The following is a 26,919-nucleotide window of genomic DNA, read 5'->3' as shown; positions in this document are numbered from 1 at the left end:
AGTTTGAAACTTTGACTATCTACCCAAGGAAGAAAGGAGAAAATCCTCTCAGACAATCACTAGTACATCTAAGTAGCTGTTCTGAGGAAACAGCCCATTGGAGACCAGACAACTAAGAAGGACATTGTGACCTCTGGTGGATAATCAGAGCCTGTACAAGTGGCACACAGGAAAGTCCAACAAAACCCCCTTTCATGAAGGTTAGGTTTCAACAGAGCTAGAAGACGAACGACAGCATTCAGACACACAAATACATTCATTTCTTACTCCCAATGGTGGCTCCCGAGTGGTGCAGTGGTCTAAGGTACTGCATCTCAGTGCTTGAGGCGTCACTACAGACACCCTGGTTTGGTTCCAGGCTGTATCACAACCGGCATTGATTGGGAGTCCCAAAGTCCCATATAGCAGCGCACAATTGGCCCAGCATCGTTCGGGTTTTGCCGGTAAAGGCCATCATTGTAAATAACAATTTGTTCTTAACTGACTTGCCTTGTTAAATAAAATTAAAATAAAAAACGGGCAGTGGTTTGTGTACAAAGTAAATGGTTACTGTGAGCATAGTTTCCAAATGTAAGATGTGTCTTTTTCCCTTTGTCTCTCTCTCTCTCCCCTCAAATGTTATGTTGTAACAAGCCATCATATCTTGTCAGTCCACTAGGGACTTTTGTCTCATGTAAGTGTGTATGTGTATTCTGTGTTATTTAGTTAGTTAGTAAATACATGATTAAACCAATTTGTGTTTAATCCCAGCCTTGCTGAATAATCAGCAAGGCTGGGGTTCTTGCAGATCCATGAAGGTTACGACTGTTCAGAATGAGACTGATATGAGGTAATGATTAACAAGTGATTGTTATCGATATACAGTGGCAAGAAAAAGTATGTGAACCCTTTGGAAATACCTGGATTTCTGCATAAATTTTACATAAAATTTGATCTGATCTTCTTTTAAGTCACAACAATAGACAAACACAGTGTGGTTAAACTAATAACACACCATTTTTTTGTATTTTTCTTGTCTATATTGAATAAATAATTGAAACATTCACAGTGTAGGTTGGAAAAAGTATGTGAACCTCTAGGCTAATGACTTATACAAAAGCTAATTGAAGTCAAGAGTAGTAGTGAGACGAGATTGGAGATTTTGTTTTTAATGGGGCAGGGCAGCTCTACCCACTCACAAAAAGACCTAAGATTAAGAATTGTTGCCTTGCGTGAAGCTGGAAAGGGTTACAAAAGTATCTCTAAAAGTCAGTCCACGGTAAGACAAATTGTCTATAAATGGAGAAATTTCAGCACTGTTGCTACTCTCCCTAGGAGTGGCCGTCCGGCAAAGATGACTGCAAGAGCGCAGCGCAGAATGCTCAATGAGGTTAAGAACAATCCTAGAGTGTCAGCGAAAGACTTACAGAAATCTCTAGAAGATGCTAACATCTCTGTTGACGAGTCTACAATACTAAAAACACTAAACAATGGTGTTTATGGGAGGACACCATGGAAGAAGCCACTGCTGTCCAAAAAAAACATTGTAGTACGTCTGAAGTTCGCAAAAGAGCACCTGGATGTTCCACAGCGCTCTGGCAAAATATTCTGTGGACAGATGAAACTAAAGTTGTGTTGTTTGGAAGGAACACACAACAATATGTGTGGATAAAAAAAGGCACAGCACACCAACATCAAAACCTCATCCCAACTGTAAAGTATGGTGGAGGGAGCATAATGGTTTGGGGCTGTTTTGCTGCCTCACGGCCTGGACAGCTTGCTATCGTCGCTGGAAAAATGAATTCCCAAGTTTATCAAGACATTTTGCAGGAGAATGTAAGGCTATCTGTCTGCCAATTGAAGCTCAACAGAAGTTAGGTGATGCAACAGGACAATGACCCAAAACACAGAAGTAAATCAACAACAGAATGGCTTGAACAGAAGAAAATACTCCTTCTGGAGTGGCCCAGTCAGTCCTGACCTCAACCTGATTGAGATGCTGTGGCATGACCTCAAGACAGCAGTTCACACCAGACATCCCAAGAATATTGTGGAACTGAAACAGTTTTGTAAAGAAGAATGGTCCAAAATTCCTCCTGACCATTGTGCAGGTCTGATCCACAACTACAGAAAACTTTTTGTTGAGGTTATTGCTGCCAAAGGAGGGTCAACCTGTTGTTAAATCCAAATGTTCACATACTTTTTCCAACCTGCACTGTGAATATTTACATGGTGTGTTCAGTAAAGACATGAACATTCATAATTATTTGTGTGTTATTAGTTTAAGCAGACTGTGTTTGTCTATTGTTGTGACTTAGATGAAGATCATATCGAAATGTTATGACCAATTTATGCAGAAATCCAGGTAATTCTAAAGGGTTCACATACTTTTTATTCCCACTGTATAATTTATATATCTTCTAGAGTTTAATTCGCTAGATGGTAACTCGTTAAACAACTTTTTCTGTGGTGCCCCAAATCCTAATGAGTTAATTGTTACATGATTAATTTAATCAAGTAACGATTAAACATAGTTAGTGGATTAAATAAATAACAGTCATCGGATTAATTAAAGTCACGACACAGACCATGCGTAGCCAATGTGATTTATAGGATTTTTAAAATCAGGATATTTTCCACCTGCAGGCTGCAATGTTTTTATGTGTTGGCTTTATGTAGACTATTTTACATAGTTGGCAATGGTAATACAAGTTACTTTTAGATTTACAACATTAAAACCTATTCAGTCTGTCTACAAACAGGCTCTCAAAGTGTTTGATAGGAAGCCCAATAGCCATCATCACTGTTACATCCTCAGAAAGCATGAGCTCCTGAGTTGGGAAAATCTTGTGCAATACACCGACGCATGTCTTGTATTCAAGATCCTAAATGGCCTGGCTCCCCCTCCACTCAGTATTTTTGTTAAACAGAAAACCAGCAGCAGATCCACAAGGTCTGCCATGAGAGGTGACTTTAAGAAAAAGCACCTTTAGTAAATCCACTTTCTCTGTGAGAGCTTCCCATGTCTGGAATACACTGCCATCAGACACACATAACTGCACCACATATCACACTTTCACAAAATGCATGAAGACATGGATAAAGGTCAATCAGATTTGTGAATGTAATCCCGAGCTGTGTATTGCCGCTTTCCATGTCTGTTGCTTGTGAGGTGTGGAAATACTTTGTTGCTTTTATGAATTTTGTCTTGCTGCCTTTTGTTCTATGTTGCTCTGTCTGTATGCTACATCCTGCTTGTCCTGTTGCTCTGTCTGTATGCTATGTCTTGCTTGTCCTATGTTGCTCTGTCTGTATGCTATGTCTTGCTTGTCCTATGTTGCTCTGCGTGTGCTCACTGCTCAATGATTGTCTATATTGTAATTGTTTTTAATAACTTGCCCAGGGACTGCGGTTGAAAATTAGCCGGCAGGCTAAAACCGTCACTTTTACTGAAACGTTGATTAATGTGCACTGTCCCTGTAAAAATAAACTCACTCAAGTAAAAAATAAGTTTCCTCGATTTATAAACGGTTTGGGACAGTGTGGGAACTAACCAATGGCAGGTACTAATGGGCGTTGATATCGAGAAACGCCCCAAATAACAGTCTGCAATTACACCGTATTGCAAAATCATGGTCAATATCACAGGTTTTGGCAAGTTCACAGGACTAAATGAGAAGGGGTCCCTTTTCAGGAAACACCCCCTGGACACTTGCCCCATTCAAACCCTGCTGTCCTGCTCCAGGTTGGATGAAAGACCTGTACGTCAGAAAATGTATTTCCACTGACAGAAAATTCAATCAATTAAATAATTAATAAATGCAGAATAGTCACGAGTCAAACACAGCTGTGTGTGATCCATGCATAGACCGTATGGATCATGTCAGCCAATTTTTTTTTATTTTTAATATGGCTCAAATGTATGTTTCAGAGATTCACCATGGAACGCAGCGAATAAAGCTCACAAAATATAAGCAAGTAAAACATGACAACAATCATGAATTAAGGTCAGTAAAATAGCATGATGCCAAGCAATTTATTGGAAACTGATCGATTTGATGTCTGACCGAAAGAAACCCGCCAAAGGCCTTAGCTTACATTTTTCCAATGGGCCAGGATGTTGGAGTTACATTGAAGGAAATGGGATAAAGTGTACATGGTACATGGTTTAAAGAGAACGGGAGTAGATCAGGCTTGAAAAAGTCCAAGGAAGAAAACATGCTCATGAATACAAAGCTTGATGAAAATAAAACTTAACTTTGCTCTGTGGATGGAGAAGTAGGGTCAAAATCTTACTTCTCTATTAACTACACAACATTCAAGTCATTTTTCGGGAAATAAGGAAGGACTGGTTTCTTAATTGTCTCAAAATCAGTATTTCCATAGTCAATAGTTAAAAAGATTTCATATTTCATCAACAACAAAAAAAGTGACTAATGCAAGCATACTCTCACATGTTTACACAAACACACTCAACATGCACTCCCACAATCCAAGGACTTTAAGGCAAGAGTTTCCATTCAGGAAAAATAAAAATAAGTTTGCCCTCTCCACTTTTGTTTTCCTTCTTTATACGTAGCTTCCCCCTCGGGAATTTGTGGTCCCCAGTCTTTGTCCTCACCCTTCTTAAAAGGGGTCACACCACGGAGCTGGGAGGAGATGTGGGCTGAGCGGGGGTGGGTTGGTGGAGCAACAACCAGCAGAGAAGGCATTCTAAAAAGGGAAAGTGGAGCTGCTGAGGCTGGCGCCGATGGCGAATCACCACAGCCGATGCTGATGGAGGTTTCGACTGAGGACGGACCGGACATCTGAGGTGAACCTGAGATTGAGAGGAAGAGGGAAGAGAAACTGGAGCATTACTATGGAAAACAACAGACTAATGAGTTACGAGGTATCGCTCGTCTTGGCCGCTCATCGCAGGTGTAACATCTTTGAGACATACCTCAGAGCGTCTAGCATGGGTAGCAGGTTCAGAAGAGCTGTGTCGCTTGGGTCGCTGAACCACGACTTGATGGGTATTGCGTTGTCTGCGAGGCGAACACGGAGATGTTATGAGACCGGGCAGATTCATGATGACAGAAGAAAAGCCCCGTTTGAAACTTAGCTTGGAATAATAGTGTGGTAGATGGGAATATATCTAAAGTGTATTTGGCTGTGTGAGTTGCAGCACACGTACAGAGCCTTGTATTCACACACCTTGACTTTACACATTGTTATGTTGCAAAGTGGGATGTCAACTGTTATGTCAAAGTGAAAGAAAAATGATACGATTTAAAAAAAAACACGAATATACAATACATGTACAAAGGTATGGGGACCCCCCTTCAAATTAGCGGATTTGGCTATTTCAGACACATCCGTTGCTGACAGTTGTATAAGATCGCGCACACAGCCATGCAATCTCCATAGACAAACATTGGCAGTAGAATGGCCTCACTGAAGAGCTCAGTGACTTTCAACATGGCACCATGATGGATGCCACCTTTCCAACAAGTCAGTTCGTCGAATGTCTGCCCTGCTAGAGCTGCCCCGGTCAACTGTAAGTGGTAGGCAACACAAGCTCACAGAACAGGACTATTGAGTGCGAAGCGCGTAGTGTGTAACAAATCGCCTGTCCTCGGTTGCAACACTCACTACAGTTCCAAACTGATTCTGGAAGCAACGTCCGCACAATAACTGTTCGTCAGGAGCTTCATGAAATGGGTTTCCATGGCCGAGCAGCCGCACACAAGCCTAAGATCACCATGTGCAATGCCAAGTGTCAGCTGGACTGGTGTAAAGCTCGTCGCCATTGGACTCTGGAGGAGCGGAAACGCGTTCTCTGGAGTGATGAATCATGCTTCAACATCTGGCAGTCCGACCGGAGAACGCTACCTGCCCAGATACATAGTGCCAACTGTAAAGTTTGGTGGAGAAATAATGTTCTGGGGCTGTTTTTCCATGGTGTGGGCTAGGCCCCTTAGTTCCAGTGAAGGGAAATGTTAACTCTACAGCATACAATGACATTCTAGATGATTCCATGCTTCCAACTTTGAGGCAACAGTTTGGGGAAGGCCCTTTCCTGTTTCAGCGTGACAACGTCCCCGTGCACAAAGCGAGGTCCATACAGAAATGGTTTGTCGAGATCAGTGTGGAAGAACTTGACTGGCCTGCACAGCGCCCTGACCTCAACCCTATCGAATACCTTTTTTGGGGATGAATTGGAACGCTGACTGCGAGCCAGACCTAATCGTCCATCATCACTTTTGGCAGCAAATACAGCTGTGATTGTTTTTGGGTAAGTCTCTAAGAGCTTTGCATACCTGGATTGTACAATATTTGCACATGATTATTTAAAACATTCTTCAAGCTCTGTCAAGTTGGTTGATAATCATTGCTAGACTGACATTTTCAAGTTTTGCCATAGATTTTCAAGACTATTTAAGTCAAAACTGTAACTAGACCACTAAGGAACGTTGGATTTCGTCTTTTTGATCCATCCTCACTTTTCCCCGATCACAGCCATTTAACTCGGTTTTAAAATCACCATTGGCCTCATGGTGAAATCCCGGAGCGGTTTCCTTCCTCTCTGTCAACTGAGTTAAGAAGGACGCCTGTATCTTTGTAGTGACTGGGTGTATTGATACACCGTCCAAAGCGCAATTGATCACTTCACCATGCTCAAAGGAATATTCAATATTTTTTTAGTTTCACCCATCTACCAATAGGTGCCCTTTGTGAGGCATTGGAAACCCTCCCTGATCTTTGTGGTTGAATGTGTGCTTGAAATGTACTTCTTGACTGAGGGACCTTACAGATAATTGTATGTGTGTGGTACAGAGATGGGGTAGGCGTTCAAAAATCACATTAAACACTATTATTGCACAGAGTGTGTCCATGCAACTTATATGACTTGTTAAGCAAATATGTACTCATGTAATTATTTAGGCTTGCCATAAAAGGAGTTTAATAATTATTGACTTAAGACATTTCAGCTTTTCATTTTTACTTAATTTGTAAAAAATTGAAAAAACGAAATTCCACTTTGAGATGAAGTGGTACTGTGTCTAGATCATTGACACAAAATCAAAATGTAATCTATTTCAAATTCAGGCTGTAACAACAAATGTGGGAAAGGTCAAGGGTTTTGAATACTTTCTGAAGGCGCATAGTAAATATATAGTACATATAGTAAATATAACATCATAGCAGTTGCTTACCAGGGTGGCTGCGGTAGGCCCCGGGCGAGTTGTCCAGGATGACTACACTAGATAGATCGCTGTGCACCACAGAAAGATCTTTAATATAACTACCCAGATCCAATGTACAGTGCTATACAGAGAAAAGAAAAGGAGGAATAAACTAGAGTTGTACATGTTGACAAATGAGTGACAAGTCTAACTGTACATCCTTCCTAGAGAGAACCAGGTGTGTCAAACAAATGTTGCCCCACGGACCACATTCGGTCTTCATAGTCCTCTATCCATTGCTTTTGAAAATGACGATGCTCCCTGACTGCTGACTGTTATCAAGCTGGACAGAGTGAAGAGACTATAAATGTAGGTCCATTATCATTTCTACACAGTTTCGATTTGGTTTTCGTCTTTTCAATGTTGATTGACAGAGGTTTTTTTTCTCAAACCACCCGCAGGTCGGATTGAATGGGCTTGCGGGCCGGATCCGGCGCGGGCCGTATATTTGACCCCCCTGCTCTAAATAATGACAAATAGACATTCAGGGCCAGTTTCCTGGACACAGAATTAAAAGTGAATTGAAAGTGCTTCGTCTAGGACTAAGCTTAACCTGTGTCCAGGAAACCAGCCCTTTAGAGTGTAAGACTGAGCAGGGTGCATAACTGTACAGAGATGAAGTGAACGTGTCACGTGTTTGTTTACCTGTCTGTAGTATCTTCGTTTCAGGATGTCCCTGTCCTTGTCTAGCTTGTCAGACACAGCTGAGCCATAGATTTCCATACTGGCCGTGAAAACCACCAGCTCATACCACTGACTTACCTAAGAGAGAAACAAACAGACACACAAACAAACAGGCAAGAGAGAACCACCAGACAAATGTGTTCAAAAAAGGTACACGTGATTAATCAATTACAGATGAATGAACTGTAGTCTACAACCCCAGTTGATAATTGATGCCAGCTCAATGCACTTTTCACACATGTATCCTCATCCCCAAGAGCTACGGTAGAGAGAATAAACACAGACTTAGAATTTCCTTAGCCTCTTGAAAACCTACAAACACATGAAACTCATTTACATAGACAATTTAAAAAAATAGATATATATATTTAACCAGGCAAGTCGGTTAAGAACAAATTCTTATTTACAATGACAGCCTACACCGGTCAAACCCAGACGACGCCGGGCCAATTGTGCGCCGCCCTATGAGACTCCCAATCACGGTCGGTTGTGATACAGCATGTCCATGTTTACTAGTATATAAGAATAAGTATTTGGATATTGACACAAAAGGCACTATCACTCACCACTTCTAAGAAGAAGTCCACATGCGGTCTTTTATGTACAAAAAACCTGACAGGATGTTTGTCGATTACCACCTTCACAGGAGAGAGAAATAAATAAATAATGAGGGAGAATGAGAATAAGAGAGCAGAAAAGGTTAGGAAACATATTCCTGGAGTTAATGAGTGAACAATGAGTATTATTCAGTCTGGTGTGTGTGTTGACAATGTGATGTTAATAAATCAGTCAGAGAGCAAACAGATAGGCCATTACCTTTAGGATGAAGTCTGGGGGAGTGCCTGGTCTCACTGTGGGTCTCATCACCCCATCATGGTGGGAGTGAATTAGGGTCTCGTCGAGGTCCAGCACCAGAATCTTCCTCTTAACGGCATCTGATGAGCAAGAGCGCAATCACATTCAACACCAGAGAGAAAAACTAAACAAGTAACCTCAAATGTATCAATTTCTGCCTAAGCCATAAATCCCTGGTTTCATAGCCTGGTCCCAGAACTGTTTGTTCCCTCACGCCAACTTTTACTGTCAATGTCATGCCAATCATGATAGCGACATTAAGAGTTGTCAAGACAGCACAAAAGATCTGGGACCAGGCTAAGAACATTTGACCTTCTTATGAGACATTATTAGTTTGTGGTTGCCATGGCACCATGAAGTAGACTAGGCAGAGAGCTCCTCTAAAAATGTTAAATATTTGATTGTGTGTTTTCTTTATTGGATTTTGTTAGTCTTGTAAATTTGGACTATTTATATACCGATTCAACGGTGTCATAAGACCGGCAAGAGTTAGTTTTGCCCAGAGGCTAACTAGCTTTCATTTGATATGAAACTGGAGATAGCACAGGCTTGGACATCACAGAGGCTTGTTGTAGTGGATCTCTCACTCCAAGGAGGACTATCCCAATAATTGGCGCCCTATAGAAATCTAGAGGATAACCGGCTTCACACAGGTGGGTGCAACATGTTGTTTGAGGAGTATCTACCCACTGAGTCTGCAGAGAAGCTGGGGATTGCAAGGGCTGGCCTGATAAAAGTCAGTAAGACAGGTCCGGGTTATCATCCAAAGAACTACATTAAAAAAAAAATGTATTTCACCTTTATTTAACTAGGCAAGTCAGTTAAGAACAAATTCTTATTTACAATGACGGCCTACCCCGGTCAAACCCGGACGACGCTGGGCCAATTGTGCGCCGCCCTATGGAACTCCCAATCACAGCCGGGTGTGACTATTGTTTTTAAGCATCTTTGAGATGATCTGTATAATGAAAAAGCTCCATATAAAATAAATATATGATTATTATAGCATTGTTGAAAATAAACAGGATACTTACTGAGTCGGTTTATGAACACAGGCGACAGAGGTAGTGTGTCATAACGTACTGTTTGGTACTGGATTACCTGCACAGGAAGAGATGAGCAACTGTCACAATTGAGAACCCGAAGAATGACAAATTGCAAAAAGTCGTTTTTATAAAACACAATAAGGTTAGGCCATTTGTTAAATACATTGTGGAGCAATAGCCGTGTGCTGGAGTTGTCAAATATAGATTTTTTATTTATTTTTACTTTGCACCTGGAATTACCTACGATTTCAACGGGTTCCAGACATATAGTGAAATTAAGTTCCAATGACACCAACACAGATGGGCACTGCTCCACTTCTTTCAAATATTCCTCCAACATAGGAACATAGGTTCTCCTCCAGGAATCACACTTCAATTTGCCCTCTGCACCGGGGCTATATTTAACACACATACGCAAGCACACATGTACACACATCCTCAGCTGTCCGGGACTGTCAAACAGACGCGACGCAACAGGGTCGTTTCAAGGCAGGCAGCCTTGTGAGACCTTTGTGCACACACACACAGATAGAGTAGGACACTTTAGCTTGTACTGTAGAGCTGATAAAAACAAAAAACCTGCTCAGTCACCACGCTTTATTGACAGAATGTCCAGCGTACCATGCTGTGTGAATACGGTGTGAAGTCAGTAGTATGCAAGCTATTGCCTTCTCTTTTTCCTACTACAGTGGATTGGTTCGGTTCTGCAGCAAAAAGTTGTTATAGGATCAGCTGAACAATGGAGTGAGTGGTTAATAGAGCTTACCACGCTGATTATAGTTGTCTGGTTGAAGAAAATACCCCACTTAGTCAAGTGGTTACATAAAACAGGGAAAGGTCATACAAATGGGTTGTTTGTCTGAAGAGCCATTAAAGCTCTAGGTTACACTACAGGGAGTCAACAGAGAGGGTTTGCTTGTCTGAAGAGCCATTATCCCACCTGAACAGATGGGAAGCTCTAGGTTACACTACAGGGAGTCAACAGAGAGGGTTTGCTTGTCTGAAGAGCCATTATCCCACCTGAACAGATGGGAAGCTCTAGGTTACACTACAGGGAGTCAACAGAGGGGTTTGCTTGTCTGAAAAGCCATTATCCCACCTGAACAGATGGGAAGCTCTAGGTTACACTACAGGGAGTCAACAGAGAGGGGTTTGCTTGTCTGAAGAGCCATTATCCCACCTGAACAGATGGGAAGCTCTAGGTTACACTACAGTGAGTCAACAGAGAGGGGTTTGCTTGTCTGAAGAGCCATTATCCCACCTGAACAGATGGGAAGCTCTAGGTTACACTACAGGGAGTCAACAGAGAGGGTTTGCTTGTCTGAAGAGCCATTATCCCACCTGAACAGATGGGAAGCTCTAGGTTACACTACAGGGAGTCAACAGAGAGGGGTTTGCTTGTCTGAAGAGCCATTATCCCACCTGAACAGATGGGAAGCTCTAGGTTACACTACAGTGAGTCAACAGAGAGGGAATACACAACTATCTATCCAGCAAGGATTTCTACTAGGCATAATACTGTCAGCTAAACTGGTAATAAAATATTTGAGGAAAAATTATCATATTTTATGAGAGAACTTGGTTTAGGTCTTGTAAAAGACAGCATTTGTACTTTTTTGTAAAAGAGTGTAGTCAGATTCAGATGTTTTGGTTATCCACTGCTCTTCCCTTTCTTATTTTCAAGTATGAAAAAAATGGCACTATTTCAGAGTGTGTATAGAGTTCCCAGCTCTGCTTAGTTACACCTGAAACAGCTAATCCGTATCCAAAGTCCCGAGTCCAATCATCACCATGTTCATACAGTGTCATAAACACTGTCCATGACAGGCGTCAGAGTACAGCTTCTTCCTGTGCAATGCATTCTCTGCTTTCCTAGCATGAGCAAAACCAAGAAGTAAAGAACTCATTTCAGTAGGCGTAAGTGTATACTCACAGTCAGATAGTAGCAGTGCCTACAAATCACTTTTACTGTCTAATAACACAGTTATGGGTCATGGCAGGCCACGTTAGGATTCAGTGTTAGTGTTTCTCTGCTGGCCATTGTGAGGAATGCATCGCAGGGTCACTGAAATTCTGGTAGCGCATGTCAAGACAAACCGTATGGATATGGATTACACCTGTATGACAGTTTTCCTAGAGGTCTTTGAAATATTACCAACATTTCAGTTATCATATAGTACAGTAGAAGTACCATTCATACCTTTCAATATATATATATATATATTGGTGTGTGTGTGTGAGCTTCAGATGGACCGTCTCAAGAGCATTGGCAAGTCCAAATGGGCCAAGTGTGTGCTATTAGTTTATCCAACTATCAGTATCGGTTATCCGAGTGATATTGATTAGGGAAATCCCATAGTAGGGGACAATGTATTACATATTAAGTTCTAGAATACTCACCGTCCTTAAATGTTTCCTGAGTATGTACAGAATAAACCCCCATAATCTAGACGTCACTCCGAGGAAAGTGCGAATGCCAAGTAAACACTGACGGGTCTTCAGCATTCTGACAGTCACTCAAACAGTATTCTAGGCACAAATAGCGGTACAGCCCGAGAGACTCCGGTTGAGTCGGGACCCCAGGCTCTTCCCTCCAGAACCTGCAGCTGCAGGTCAAATAAAGACACCAGCCAATAGCAATCGTGTGCTCAGTTCAAATCATACTTTCGCTACACTCGATTGAAATTGAATGGGGGGGGGGGGGGGGGGGGGGACTTTTAAAAGTAGCCAAACTAGCTAAACCGTCATTAAAAATGAAAGCGATGAATCCTGACGAGTAGCAACTAGCATTCGCTGGTTCTCGGTCGTAGTGTTTAGCTAGCCCTGGTAAGCTAGAAAAGTGTATAAAAGAAAACGACCTTATAAAATACAAACAATACAGTTCTAACTTTGCTTAGCTACGTTGACAAATTGAAGTTGGTTGACGAAATATGCCAAAGTCCCAACTAGACGCCGTCAACACATACTTCAAACAAATCCGGAACTGGACAGCACGCCGCCATAACTACGTGGTTTCGACAAGACGGTATACATGCCGCGTTTACGTGCTATTCAGAACTAGGAAACTCGAAAATTCCAACTTGCAAACTGATTGAACGCGGCACGTGTATAACTATAAACTATTAGCAAGTCGGACATTTCCGAGTTCCCTTGTTCCAACCAGAAAATGAATGCAGCAACAGTTACGACCGGAAGTGACTTTTTCGTAGCCGGTTGACAGAAGCTCGTGGGGCATTTAAGCCCTGAACATCGCTTGACAGGCAGCCATGTATCCCAGCCTGCATACCGCCCCAAGACCAGAGTCAATCGCATGCAACGAACAGCGAGCCATCAAGCCACATTCAAACAGAGCCAGAATGCTGAAGCCTTACATGCTGACCAGACCGGACACGTCGCGTGCGCGAGCGTCGCAAAATAAATTTAGAAGTCCATGTTATTCAAATATTGCACCCACGCTGCTTGCGCGCGCCAACGAGCGTCTGACGCAGATCGCACTGCAAGTCCTGCCTCTCCCATCTCCTCATTGGTTTATAGAAGCAGGTAACCACATGCCATCTCCTCATTGGTTATACCCACGTGGGTGATAGAAAGACGAACTGTTTTGCCGGTAGTCGTGGAAATACAATGAAAGTTTAGATGCGATCACCATATAATTTTAACGATGAAAAAGCCTGGAAGGAGGAGAGATGACTAGAAAGGATTCGGTTGGCCGTTTTATATGTGGATTAATTGTCGGAGTAGAGATCCTTGTCCATTTCAGGTAAAATAACAACTCAATGTTTACATCCCAGGACAAATTAGCTAGCAACAGCAAGCTAGCTAAATAGGACAAATTAACGTTAGCTAGCAAGTTAACTAGCTAAATTACCATACATGTTTAATGCTTTTCGACCTGTCCCCAAATTAATGTAATTGGTTCAGAGTTTGTTTTGATATTTTAACCTGAGTGTCGTGATCGCGTTTGGTGTGTGTGTGTGTGTGTGTGTGGGGGGGGGGCAAAATAAATTTATGCACGATAGCGTGCGCGCGCAGCCGGTTTGGGCAAGGTGTTAGAGACGTATCGAAATGTGCACAATGGGTACCTGGAGGAAAATGAGGTGGGTCATACTTTTTCAATTTCAGTTAAAGGGAGTGTTTAGTATTTGTTTTTAAAAATCTAGTCCAGGGGAGGTCATGCAATTTGTAATTGATGGAATTTCAATATTTCTCAGTGTTTTAGAATTAGTATTAGGCTATATATCTATGTGTGCTCGATGCCACCCCTCATCTCTGATTCTCTGCCGGGCACACAATATCAAGTACAATTATAGGCTATTAAGTGTGGTCTCAATCTAATGATCCATAGCTTAAAGGCTACACAGTTGGCTGTCTGAAGTATTACTGTCACGTTCTGACCATAGTTCTTTTGTGTTTTGCTTGTTTTAGTGTTGGTCAGGACGTGAGCTGGGTGGGCATTCTATGTTGTGTGTCTAGTTTGTCTGTTTCTATGTTTGGCCTAATATGGTTCTCAATCAGAGGCAGGTGTTTTGTGTTGTCTCTGATTGGGAATCATATATAGGTGGCTTGTTTTGTGTTGGGGTTTGTGGGTGGTTGTTTCCTGTCTCTCTGCACCAGATAGGGCTGTTTCGGTTTGACACGTTTGTTATTTTGTAAGTGTTCACAGTTTCGTCTTGTTTATTAAAAACATGTTGAACACGAGCTACGCTGCGTCTTGGTCCGATCCCTGCTACACCTCCTCTTCAAACAAAGAGGAGGAAGGCTGCCGTTACAATTACAATGTAAATTTACCTGCTAACACCCCCATCTCCAGCACCTGCATCACTCTCTGCCACATGGCCTCAAACTGCATCGTTTTGTTTCTCTCCGTCACCAACAAACTTCCAACATTTAGATAATAAAGCATTTGACCTTTCCATTGTGTTAACAATGGAGGATTGGTTGATTTCCAGTATTTAAGTATACATTTTGTCAAGATGATTGATGAGAAAAGTATTGTCCAACCCGTCCGGTATCTAACTGCATCCTCATATACCATGTCTTGAAATATGCAGACAGTCGAATTATTAGTAAATTTACATTGTAATACTTCTGACAGCCAACTTTTTAGCTCCGCTTATAACTTTTGGACTTCATAGCATTCCCAGGAGACATGGATTATTGCGTCATTGTTAGTTTTACATTTAAGACATGTCTCTACCGTTATGCTATAGAATTTGGGAATTTCGTATAATACAGTTGAAGTCGGACGTTTACATACACTTAGGATGGAGTCATTAACTCGTTTTTCAACCACTCCATAAATTTCTTGTTAACAAACTATAGTTTTGGCAAGTCGGTTAGGACATCTACTTTGTGCATGACACAAGTAATTTTTGCAACAATTGTTTACAGACAGTTTATTTCACTTATCACAAATCCAGTGGGTCAGAAGGTTACATACACTTTTCACATTGCATGCAACTGCACATGGGGACAAAGATCATACTTTTTGGAGAAATGTCCTCTGGTCTGATGAAACAAAAATAGAACCGTTTGGCCATAATGACCATCATTATGTTTTGAGGAAAAAGAGGGAAGCTTGCAAGCCGAAGAACACCATCCCAACCATGAAGCACGGGGGTGGCAGCATCATGTTGTGGGGGTGCTTTGCTGCTGGAGGGACTGGTGCACTTCACAAAATAGATGGCATCATGGGGTAGGGAAATTATGTGGATATATTGAGGCAACGTAAAGCTTGGTCGCAAATGGGTCTTCCAAATGGACAATGACCCCAAGCATACTTCCAAAGCTGTGGCAAAATGGCTTAAAGACCACAAAGCCACGGTATTGGAGTGGCCATAACAAAGCCCTGACCTCAATCCTATAGAAAATATGTGGGCAGAACTGAGAAAGTGTGTGCGAGCAAGGACGCCTACGAACCTGACTCAGTTACACCAGCTCTGTCAGGAGGAATGGACCAAAATTCACCCAACAAATTGTGGGAAGCATGTGGGAGGTTACCTGAAATGTTTGACCCAAGTTAAACAATTTGAAGGCAATGCTACCAAATACTAATTGAGTGTATGTAAAGTTCTGACCCACTGTGAATGTGATGAAATAAATAAAATCTGAAATAAATCTTTCTCTCTACTATTATTCTGACATTTCACATTCTTAAAATAAAGTGGTGATCCTAACTGACCTAAGACAGGGAATTTTTACTCTGATTAAATGTCAGGAATTGTGAAACTGAGTTTAAATGTATTTGGCTAAGGTGTATCTAAACTTCCGACTTCCACTGTATATTCTGTACATTAGTTTAATGGATTAAGCATACTGTGGCAGACCAGGGGGTTTGGTCAAGACGTTTACACAGATCAGACACGGACAGAGTATGATTATCTCGGTTTCAAGGGTGTTTATTAAATAATAATTCAAAAAGAAAAGGATAGGTCTCTCCCATGAGCCTCTGCATGCTTTTCCTGCTGAGGGGGGAAGCTATAGCCGCAAAGTTGTTGATAAATCGGCTACAGTATCCTGCCAGTCCCAGGAAGGACTTGACCTGTGTCTTGGTGCGTGGAACGGGCCAGTCACGCACCGCGTGAACCTTCCTCTCCTGGGGCTTGACGTTCCCCCGTCCGATCAAATACCCCAGGTAGTCCACATCCTCGAAACCTAGTTTGCACTTCTTAGGGTTCGCGGTCAACATGGCTTGTCTGAGCGCGTCCAGCACCGCCTGGAGGTTCGTCAAGTGCTCTTCCCAACCTTGGCTGTGGATGATGATGTCATCCAAATAGGCCGCTGCGTACTGCTGGTGGGGTCGAAGTATTTTGTTCATTAGCCGTTGGAATATGGGCGGGGCTCCGTGGAGCACCCGATACTGATACAACCCGTCTGGTGTTGAAAACGCCGTCTTCTCCCGGGAGGAGGCTGCCAACGGTACCTGCCAATAACCTTTGGTCAGGTCAAGGGTGCTGATGTACCGGGCCTTTCCCAATCGGTCGATGAGCTCGTCCACCCTCTGCATGGGATATGCGTCAAACAAGCTGATGTCGTTCAACCCCCGGAAATCGTTACAGAAGCGGAGGCTACCGTCCGGTTTGGGAACCAACACGATGGGGCTGCACCATGCACTGTGGGACTCTTCAACGACCCACATCCTCAGCATAGCCTCCACTTCCTGCTTCACGGCCTTCCTTCGGGCCTCCGGAATCCAATATGGCCTCTTTCTTACCGTTTCGCCTGGCCGGGTATGGATGTGGTGTTCAATGAGGGTCGTGCGGTCCGGCTTCTCGGAGAACACCGCCGTGTTTCCGATCAACAAGCTCCCTGAGCTCTTGCTTCTGGGCCGAATCGAGGTCCTCATTGCTCAGGACCACCACTGGTCCCGTTGGTGTCCTGGGTCCCGACCATAACACTGCCAAGGCTTTTCTCTCGTGCCACTTTAACAGGTTTACGTGGTAAATCTGAGTTTTCCATCTCCCCGGTTGCTGTACGCGGTAATTGACAGGTCTCATCTTCTCGACCACCTCGTATGGTCCGTGCCTTGTTGCCAGGAACTTACTTTCAGCCGTGGGGATTAAGACCAGCACCCTGTCTCCCACCTGGATTTCTCGGGGCTGGGCTCCCAGATTGTAGACCTGGGCTTAGGCGCGTTGGGCCTTCTCCATATGTTCCCTCACGATGGGCCATATGGCTGTTATCCGCTCCCTCATCATCTCCACATGCTCTACCACGCTGCGTAACGGGGTCAGTTGGGCTTCCCACACCTCCTTTGCGAGGTCCAGTATGCCTCATGGCCTCCTCGCGTAGAGGCGTTTGAACGGGGAAGCCCCAGTGGACGGTTGGGGGTTTCTCAGATTGAGAACATTAGGTGGGGTAGTAGTGGGTCCCAGTTCACCCCGTCCTGCTCGATGACCTTCCGCAGCATCTGTTTTGAGCGTTTTATTAAAGCGCTCGACGAGCCTATCCGTCTGCAGGTGAAACACGGAGGTCTAGATCTGCTTGATCTGCAGGAGGGCACACAACTTTTTCATGACGTGGGAGATAAACTCCGTACCTTGGTCTCTCAAGATCTCGTTCGGGATGCCCACCCGGCTAACGAGGTGGAACAGCTCCCGGGCGATACCCTTGGATACCGCCGCCCATAGTGGAATGGCCTTGGGATACTGGGTGGCATAATCCACTATCACCAGGATGTACCGGTGTCCTTGTACTGACAGCCTGCTTGGAGTTTGCCAACAGGCACCTAAAGACTCTCAGACCATGAGAAACAAGATTCACTGGTCTAATGAAACCAAGATTGAACTCTTTGGCTTGATTGCCAAGCGTCACATCTGGAGGAAACCTGGTGGCAGCATCATGCTGTGGGGATGTTTTTCAGCTGCAGGGACTGGGAGACTAGTCAGGATCGAGGCAAAGATGAACGGAGCAAAGTGCAGATAAATCCTTGATGAAAACCTGCACCAGAGCGCTCAGGACCTCAGACAGGGGTGAAGGTTCACCTTCCAACAGGACAACGACCCTAAAAATTCAGCCAAGACAACGCAGGAGTGGTTTTGAGACAAATCTTTGAGTGGCCCGGACTTGAACCCGATCGAACATCTCGTGAAAATAGCTGTGCAGCAACGCTCACCATCCAACCTGCCAGTTCTTCAAAGGATCTGCAGAGAACAATGGGAGAAACTCCCTATATACAGGTGTGCCAAGCTTGTAGCGTCATATCCAAGAAGACTTGATGCTGTAATCGCTGCTAAAGGTCTTTCAACAAAGTACTGAGTAAATTTCGCTGGAGAGGATGGCTGACGTTTTACTTGCTCCTAACCTACTGTTATTTAGTTGTTGTTTATAACTTATTTATTTACATAATGTTGTTGTTACCGTCTCTTATGACCGAAAATAACTTCTGGACATCAGAACAGCGATTACTCACAACGAACTGGTAGAAGCTTTTTCCTTTAACGAGTCTGACGTGATGGATATACTGCTTTACCGGGAACAGGCTCAAATCCGTCATTTGCGTGAAGAGAAGACAGAGATAAAGGTGGCGGAGGTCGGGCTGCCTTCTGAGAGTTCAAGGCGAGCGAGTAAACCCCCACTGCCATCCGTTCTATTGGCAAACATGCAATCATTGTAAAATAAAATTGGTGTCCTACGAGCAAGAATAAACTACCAACGGGACATTGAAAACTGTAATTTCTTATGTTTCACCGAGTCGTGGCTGAACGATGACATGAACAACATACATCTGGCGGGTTTTACACTGTATCGACAGGATAGAACTGCAGCCTCTGGTAAGATAAGGGGTGGTGGTCTATGTATATTTGTAAATAACAGCTGGTGCATGATATCTAAGGAAGTCGAGGTTTTGCTCGCCTGAGGTAGAGTATCTCATGATAAGTTGTAGAGCACACTCTACCTAGAGAGTTTCTGTATTTTTAGTAGCTGTCTACATACCACCACAGACCGATGCTGGCACTAAGACTGCACTCAATGAGCTTTATACCGCCATAAGCTAACAGGAAACCGCTAATCCAGAGGCGGTGCTCCTAGTGGCCGGGGACTGTAACGTAGGAAACAAATCCGTTTTACCACATTTCCACCAGAATGTTAAATGTGCAACCATTCAGGTGACCAGTCGGTGATTCTCATTCTCGACCATGAGATGGTAAGGTTATGGCGTTGAAGCCAAGGTAGGCCGAGGATGATCTTCTGAACTGGTGCAATGGTGATGAAGGGGATGTTTTCCTGGTGATTGGGCTCCACGGTGAGGGTGAGTGGTTGGGTGATGTGTGGGATGGTTCCGGATTCTAAAGGCCGACAGTCGAGACCTTGAACCTGAAAAGGAGAGGAGAGCGGGTAGGTAGTAATATTGAGAGAGGAGGCATGGGTCTGATCGATAAAGTTCCCAGCAGCGCCGGAATCCACTAAAGCTGTAGACACAGGGCATGAGGGACAGTCAGTAAAGAGTTTAACAGGAAGAGCAGTAGCTGGAATACTCACTCCCGGTCCAGGGGATGGAACATCACATGACGGTCCCTCTGACCTAGTGGATCCCAGATTCTGAAGTAACAGACACCGCTGGTGCTTGTGCCCTCCCTGGCCACAGTACAGACAGAGCCCCAGCTGTATCCGTCTGTATCCGCGGGAAGGCGTGTGACCCCTAGCTCCATGGGTTCAGGCTCTGATCCTGAACACTCGCCGAAGGAGGGAGAGAAGCAATTGAGATGCCGGGGCATTGAGTTTTCAATATTGGTCAGGTATATCCGGAGATGATTAGCAAATAAGTTCAGTTTATAGTCATGTTTACCAATACTGATGTCTGTTACATTTGGGTCCTGTCTATATTTTCCTACAAGCGGTTCAATTGCCAGTGGGTGGAAAGTTGAACGCTTCCAAAGTTTAGAATAGAAAAGGAAATTCAAGACGGTTGAAGGCCTTTTTAGCATCAACAGCCATTATTGCTAAATCTAAATCTTGTTTTTTTTGCGTATTGTATTAACTCAATCTTCCCCCCGTGTTTCAATAAATACCTTGGTTACCTCATCCCAGTCTCCTCATCTGAGTCTGCTCTTGGGTTCACCTGTTCCGCTCCGCGTAACACATTCCAGGGTTTTTCTTTATTTTTACTATTTTCTACAACGTAGACATCAAAACTATGAAATAACACACATGGAATCATGTAGTAACCCACAAAGTGTTAAACAAATCAAAATATATTTTATATTTGAGTTTCTTCAAAGTAGCAACCCTTTGCCTTGACAGCTTTGCTGAGCATGGATCTAGGAAGCACTGAATGGAGTGATTTGTGTAAATACACAGTAAAATCACCAGTGTTAAATTCACTGTTAAAAGCGGTCGACTCCCATAGTTATTTTAGCAACTGGCAGTGCCAAATGAACCCTAGCGTCAGTGCCGATAACTGGTGCTAATTGCTAAGGTATACAATTGTACTCTATTAGTGTAGATCTTTACGCAGTAAATGTAAACCTCATCACAACGCCGCCCATAAATTCAGTTTCTGCGTTCAAATTTCCTCTTTTCTCGACGCCATTGTTGAATAAACAAAATCCACATTTTTGAGTGAGTTTTTAAACAATTATTTCGCTGATAATTAGTTAAGCTATTTGAATTGAAATACTTGATACTTTGTCAGATTTCAGTGTAACATAAAAAGTTACAGTTTTGATTGTGTGCAGCTAGTGTTAGAGTTACTTGCGTTTCACTTTTTGCACGTCTTTGCTAGATGTCCTGTGCAGTTAGTCTGCTCCACATGGTGGTTCCATGGGCGCACGTGTCATTTCAGCACCAAGCTTTTTTAGCCTCATGCTAGTTTGTTCTCTTTATTTCAGCTGCTTACTATATATTGAGGACTAATCTGATTTAAGGTGAGTTGTTTATTTAGCCAAATTATAACTGCATTTTTGACTTTAGGGTGATGCTTATAGATACATATTGTGACCATTGCATCGGCAGCTAGCTAGTCTAGCTAACTTCGTTTCCCAGTCGCTTTATCACCAGTTGATTTTGGCGGGCTTGTAAGACTGCTCCTAGAACATGACAATATAATATGGTGACTAGCTGGAATTACGAGTGTATTTTACTGGCCTAATTAGGCTGCACATATTTCGGGATAGTGAATATGAATTTAATAGTCTGTTTGCTGTAGTTTGGGACCTGCTTCAAGTAATATCAGACAAGTTGTGGCCATGATCCAATATTTTCAGAATATACTTTGAAATTAGCATTGCTAAGTAAAGGGGTATTGGTGAAAACGTTTGTAGCCGTCCTGATATAATGTCATGATTTGAAATACAAATGTAATGCCTTTTCATCAATTTTGGCCTTATCTCATACCATTAACTGCTTTCAGACCGAGTCATGCTGATCAGGGTGAAATTCAATGGTGAACAAAAATATGTCAAGATCATTGACCTGACACTTGAAAACCTTTTTGATTAGAGGTAAACTTTTAATTTGTGATTGGAAATAAAAGTATTGTGGTCATACATTTACAAGTCAGTCTGATTACTCTTACCATTACGATTGTAATTGTAGGTTGTTTTAATGTTTATCGCAGCTTTCCTGAAATTTGAGATCCCACTTACTCGTTTATCAGAGGCAAAGCCGTATGATGGGTCTGGAACTGAAGTTGATGGGGATGTGTTAGAGGAGGTGGTGAAACGGACAGATCTTGGTGTTCTCAAGCTCACACTGAACAATGATGCTAAAAGTATGTGCTGGTTTTCAAGTCTTGGTTACTTGTGGCATCACTTTCAATATAACCATACACGTGACATGCCTGTATTATCATCTTTGTGTATTTCAGAATCTTCCTGGATGAGTCCTGTCTCTGCCAGTTCTGTGATGGGTGGTTCAGACCATTGCATCAGAATCCTACCGCAAGCTCTGAACCTTTACACCAGATCATTGCAGCTAGCTAGCTGTAATCCGAGTGGCTGCTCCCAGCTAACGTCTCTGTCCCGAAGCAAGCACCAGTTAGCCTGGAGCTAGACCCATCTCCCGAATAGCCAAAGAGGTACACCAGCTCTTTTGCCAATTGGCCTGGACCCTTTACTGCCGACCCGGAGCCCCTCCGATCCATCACGACTCGTCTGCTGACGTAACCGTCCGAAATGGTTTCCACAGGCTCTTCCGTTGCAATGTCGCTGGAGGCCCATCTGCTTGCCCCGGCCCGTTAGCTGTCTGAATCGCCTTGTCTCCAGCTCGCATAGCGTATTAGCGACTACTGAATAAGGTCTATTGCTACTCATTTGACCCTATGATCACTCGGCTACACATGCCGCTCCCCAATGTCAATATGCCTTGTCTATTGCTTTACTGGTTAGTGATTTTTGTCTTATTTCACTGTAGAGCCCCCAGCCCTGCCCAATATACCTTAGATAGGCCTTTTGTTCCACCCTCCACACATGCGGTGACCTCACCTGGCTTAACTGGTGCCTCTAAAGACATAACCTCTCTCATCGTCAATCAATGCCTAGGTTTACCTCCACTTTACTCACATCCTACCATACCCTTGTCTGTACATTATGCCTTGAATCTATTCTTCCACGCCCAGAAATCTGATTATTTTACTCTCTGTTCCGAACGCACTAGACGACCAGTTCTTATAGCCTTTAGCCGTACCCTTATCCTACTCCTCCTCTGTTCCACTGGTGATGTTGCGGTAAACCCAGGCCCTGCAGTCCCCAGCACCACTCCCATTCCCCAGACTCTCTCATTTTTTGACTTCTGTAACTGTAAAAACCTTTGTTTCATGCATGTTAACATTAGAAGCCTCCTCCCTAAGTTTGTTTTATTCACTGCTTCAGCACACTCCGACAGCCCTGATGTTTTAGCCATGAATTCTGGCTTAGGAAGGCCACCAAAAATCCTGACATTTCCATCCCCAACTACAACATTTTCTGACAAGATAGAACTGACAAAGGGGGCAGAGTTAGCCTGCAGAGTTCTGTCATACTGTCCAGGTCTGTACCCAAACAGTTCGAGCTTCTACTTTTAAAATTCCACCTTTCCAGAAACAAGTCTCTCACCGTTGCCGCTTGTTATAGACCCCCCTCAGCCCCCAGCTGTGCCCTGGACACCATATGTGAATTGATTGCCCCCCATATATCTTCAGAGTTCGTACTGTTAGGTGACCTAAACTGGGATATGCTTAAACCTAAACTCCGGACATCCTACAATCTAAGCTAGATGCCCTCAATCTCACAAATTATCAAGGAACCTACAAGGTACAACCCCAAATCCGTAACAATGGGAACCCTCTTAGATATCATCCTGACCATCTTCCCCTCTAAATAAACCTCTGCTGTCTTCAACTAGGATCTCAGCGATCACTGCCTCATTGCCTGCGTCCGTAATGAGTCCGCGGTCAAACGACCACCCCTCAATACTGTCAAATGCTCCCTCCACTTCAGCGAGCAGGCCTGTCTATTCGACCTGGCCCAGGTTTCCTGGAAGGATATTGACCTCATCCCGTCATTAGAGGATGCCTGGTTGCTTTTTTAACACGCTTTCCTCACCATCTTAAATAAGCATGCCCCATTCAAAAAACGTAGAACTAAGAACAGATACAGCCCTTGGTTCACCCCAGACTTGACTGCCCTTGACCAGCACAAAAACATCCTGTGGCGTACTGTATTAGCATTGAATAGCCCCGCGATATGCAACTTTCAGTGAAGTCAGAAACCAATATACACAGGCAGTTAGGAAAGCTAAGGCTAGCTTTTTCAAACAGAAATTTGCATCCTGTAGCACTAATTCCAAAAAGTTTTGGGACACTAAACAGTCCATGGAGAATAAGAACACCTCCTCCCAGCTGCCCACTGCACTGTTGGATAGGAAACACTGTCACCACCAATAAATCTACCATAATCGAGATTTTCAAGAAGCATTTTTTTACAGCTGGCCATGCTTTCCACTTGGCTACCCCTACCCCGGCCAACAGCTCTGCACCCCCAGCAGAAACTTGCCCAAGTCCCCCTCCCCCAACTTCTCCTTCACCCTGGCCCTCGCTACATATTCGTCGCCAACCCACTGGCTCCAGGTCATCTATAAATCTTTGCTAGGTAAAGCCCTGCCTTATCTCAGCTCACTGGTCACCATAGCAACACCCACCCGTAGCATGTGCTCCAGCAGGTATATTTCACTGGTCCTCCCTAAAGCCAACACTTTGGGGATGACTTTCCTTCCAGTTCTCTGCTGCCAATGACTGGAATGAATTGCAAAAATCACTGAAGCTGGAGTCTTATATCAACCTCTAACCTTAAGCATCAGCTGTCAGAGCAGCTAACCGATCACTGTACCTGTCACTGTACCTGTACACAGCCAATCTGTAAATAGCAAACTCAACTACCATATTGTTAATTATCTTCTTGCTCTTTTTTTACCCCATTATCTCTACTTGCACATCATCATCTGCACATCTATCACTCCAGTGTTAATGCTAAATTGTAATTGTTTTGGCCTATTTATTGCCTTACCTACCTACTCTTCTACATTTACACACACTGTACATAGATTTTTCTATTGTGTTATTGACTGTACGTTTGTTTGTAACTGTTGTTTTTGTCGCACTGCTTTGCTTTATCTTGGCAAGGTCGCAGTTGTAAATGAGAACTTGTTCTCAACTGGCCTACCTGGTTAAATAAAGGTGAAATACGAAAATGAAGACCATGAGTCGGTTGATGCAATCATTTTGAGCGAAGATGGAAGCCCCTCACGAAAGCATCAAAGATCTGATGACGAAGCAAACAATGTAAGTTTGTAATTCATTCTTCAATTCACTTGCCATCAAATGGATTTTTCACTGCTGTTTTTTTTTTTACAGCTAATAGAGAGCATACTGAAGAAAAAGCCTGGTGGAGAGGTTGCCATCAAGGAATACTCCAAAACTAAAAGCCTGATTGACAGCACCAGACGAAAGATGATCAACATTCTTGTTTCGGCGATGACAGACTCTCACGGGTATGTTTAAAGTAAAGATTCATAATGAAAATTGTTGAGGATTACTTGCTCTCATATCTGCTGAATGTTAAAAATGACTTCCTTATCAGTATCTCAGTCACGTAATTGGTTAGGCTAATGCTGACCATCCATTGCTATTGGTAGAAGATTTCTCTTGTATCAAATTCGATGGGCATGATACTGATTTAAAAAACCACTCCTGATATTTAGCTTACTCGGGACCAAAGCAAATGGGATTTGGTTATTTGTTTTTTTCTTTCAAGATTAGTAACCATGTTCATTTTCTTAAGGAACAATATTTCGACCCTAATATTAAAGGGTACCTCTAGTATAGAATCAAAACCGTTCGGAGGAATTTGGCTTCATCTGAGAGACGGCCCACTCAACTATACTATGGAGGGCCAGCTGCTGAGAGGGAGTCCAGTCCATTCACTTTGGCTACCCTGAGTGAAGACCGGTGCAGAGAGGCCATTTCTCTTATGAAGCATTCTTCTGATGAAGAAACAGACAAACAGAAGATGAGATTGACCTTTGAGTACAGGAAGAAGATGACCCACGACCCGAGTAAATGCTCCACCATCCTAACTGAATTTCCACGCTTTCTGGATGTGAAGGGCTTGGTAAGACTTTTATTGTGTTTTTAATCTCTAGATGCCAATTCAGGTTGGCCAGTAAATTTAAACAAAAACAACACTTCCATAATAGTAGTTAAATTAATGTGTAGGCTGGTGATTTACTCAAACTCTGTTTTGGAGGTTAAAATTGAATGTTTTGTGAGAAATAAATTGACTTGCACAAAACTAATGTTTTGTTCAATGTCTAATTTGTTTCAGATTGAATAGGATTTTGTGCTGCTGTTTTTGGAGAGGTGACCAACTATATTCAAGCAAAAGATCATCATGCTAAACAAGGCCACTCAGGGAACTGAACTTCAGGAGCTGATCCAAATGGCAGATTCTGCAGTTGATGAGGGAGCTGACACGAATGCTGATGGGTTAGATTATCATCATTTATCATTTATATTTCAAATAACTCTGAAATGTTAATGCCACTGATGGAATTGACCATTTTAAATCAGGATCTTTTCTTTGTTGAGGATGAGACGATGATAACCTTTCCTTCATCCTTCTCCTGCTCCTTTTGATTCCTCCTTCATCACAAGGCCGCAAAAGACCAGGCAAGGTATTTCATGTAATTGACATCATGTACCACAAACCTTTTGATTTGCTCATGTCATATGGAGCAAGGGATTTTTTGGACTACATTGTCCCCTACTGTCACTTGATAACAGTGTAAGCCAGGGCTGATACTTATGATTAGGTTGTGAGAAACATATTTGTTTTTCATGTAAATGTCAGCATTTTCCAACCAACCTCTTAATTTGCTCATGTCATATGGAGCAAGGGATTATTTTGACATTCTACTGTCACTTGATAACAGTTGAAGCCAGGGCTGAGACTTATGGTTTGGTCATAATAAACATATTTGAATATTGAAACCGCTTTGCTTGAGTTTATTGTGAAATTCCAAGTGCTTTTACAAAATATAATTCCCATTTACATGGGGGAAGAGTAAATAAATGAACACTGAATAGAGTAAACACATTTTTACTCTAATAGGAGTCACCCTAGATCAACACTAGTGAGTGTCACTATAACATT

At 43.0% G+C, this 26,919-nt stretch overlaps 1 protein-coding gene and 1 long non-coding RNA gene across 3 annotated transcripts; one reads left to right on the top strand and one right to left on the bottom strand.

Moving 5' to 3' along the window:
* Window positions 1-3,981: 3,981 nt before the first annotated feature.
* LOC129862903 (CTD nuclear envelope phosphatase 1A-like) lies at window positions 3,982-13,213 on the bottom strand. Its single transcript, XM_055934992.1, has 9 exons — window positions 12,760-13,213; window positions 12,194-12,399; window positions 9,782-9,848; window positions 8,709-8,827; window positions 8,459-8,530; window positions 7,854-7,970; window positions 7,179-7,290; window positions 4,922-5,006; window positions 3,982-4,798 (listed from the first exon to the last, which is right to left on the bottom strand). The coding sequence occupies exons 2-9, from the start codon at window positions 12,296-12,298 to the stop codon at window positions 4,738-4,740; spliced, it is 738 nt and encodes a 245-aa protein (XP_055790967.1). The 5' UTR covers window positions 12,299-12,399; window positions 12,760-13,213; the 3' UTR covers window positions 3,982-4,737.
* Window positions 13,214-19,898: 6,685 nt separating this feature from the next.
* On the top strand, window positions 19,899-26,733 carry LOC129862902 (uncharacterized). Of its 2 annotated transcripts, XR_008760848.1 has the most exons (5): window positions 19,899-22,529; window positions 24,891-25,049; window positions 25,122-25,258; window positions 25,549-25,878; window positions 26,092-26,733. It is a non-coding gene; the product is annotated as an uncharacterized LOC129862902 (long non-coding RNA). The 2 variants fall into 2 exon arrangements; XR_008760847.1 differs by having other exon boundaries at window positions 19,900-25,049.
* The last annotated feature ends 186 nt before the right edge of the window (window positions 26,734-26,919 follow it).

Source organism: Salvelinus fontinalis, chromosome 9 (genome assembly GCF_029448725.1).
Source record: "Salvelinus fontinalis isolate EN_2023a chromosome 9, ASM2944872v1, whole genome shotgun sequence".
Taxonomy (NCBI): domain Eukaryota; kingdom Metazoa; phylum Chordata; class Actinopteri; order Salmoniformes; family Salmonidae; genus Salvelinus; species Salvelinus fontinalis.
This window is presented reverse-complemented; position numbering and strand designations above follow the sequence as displayed.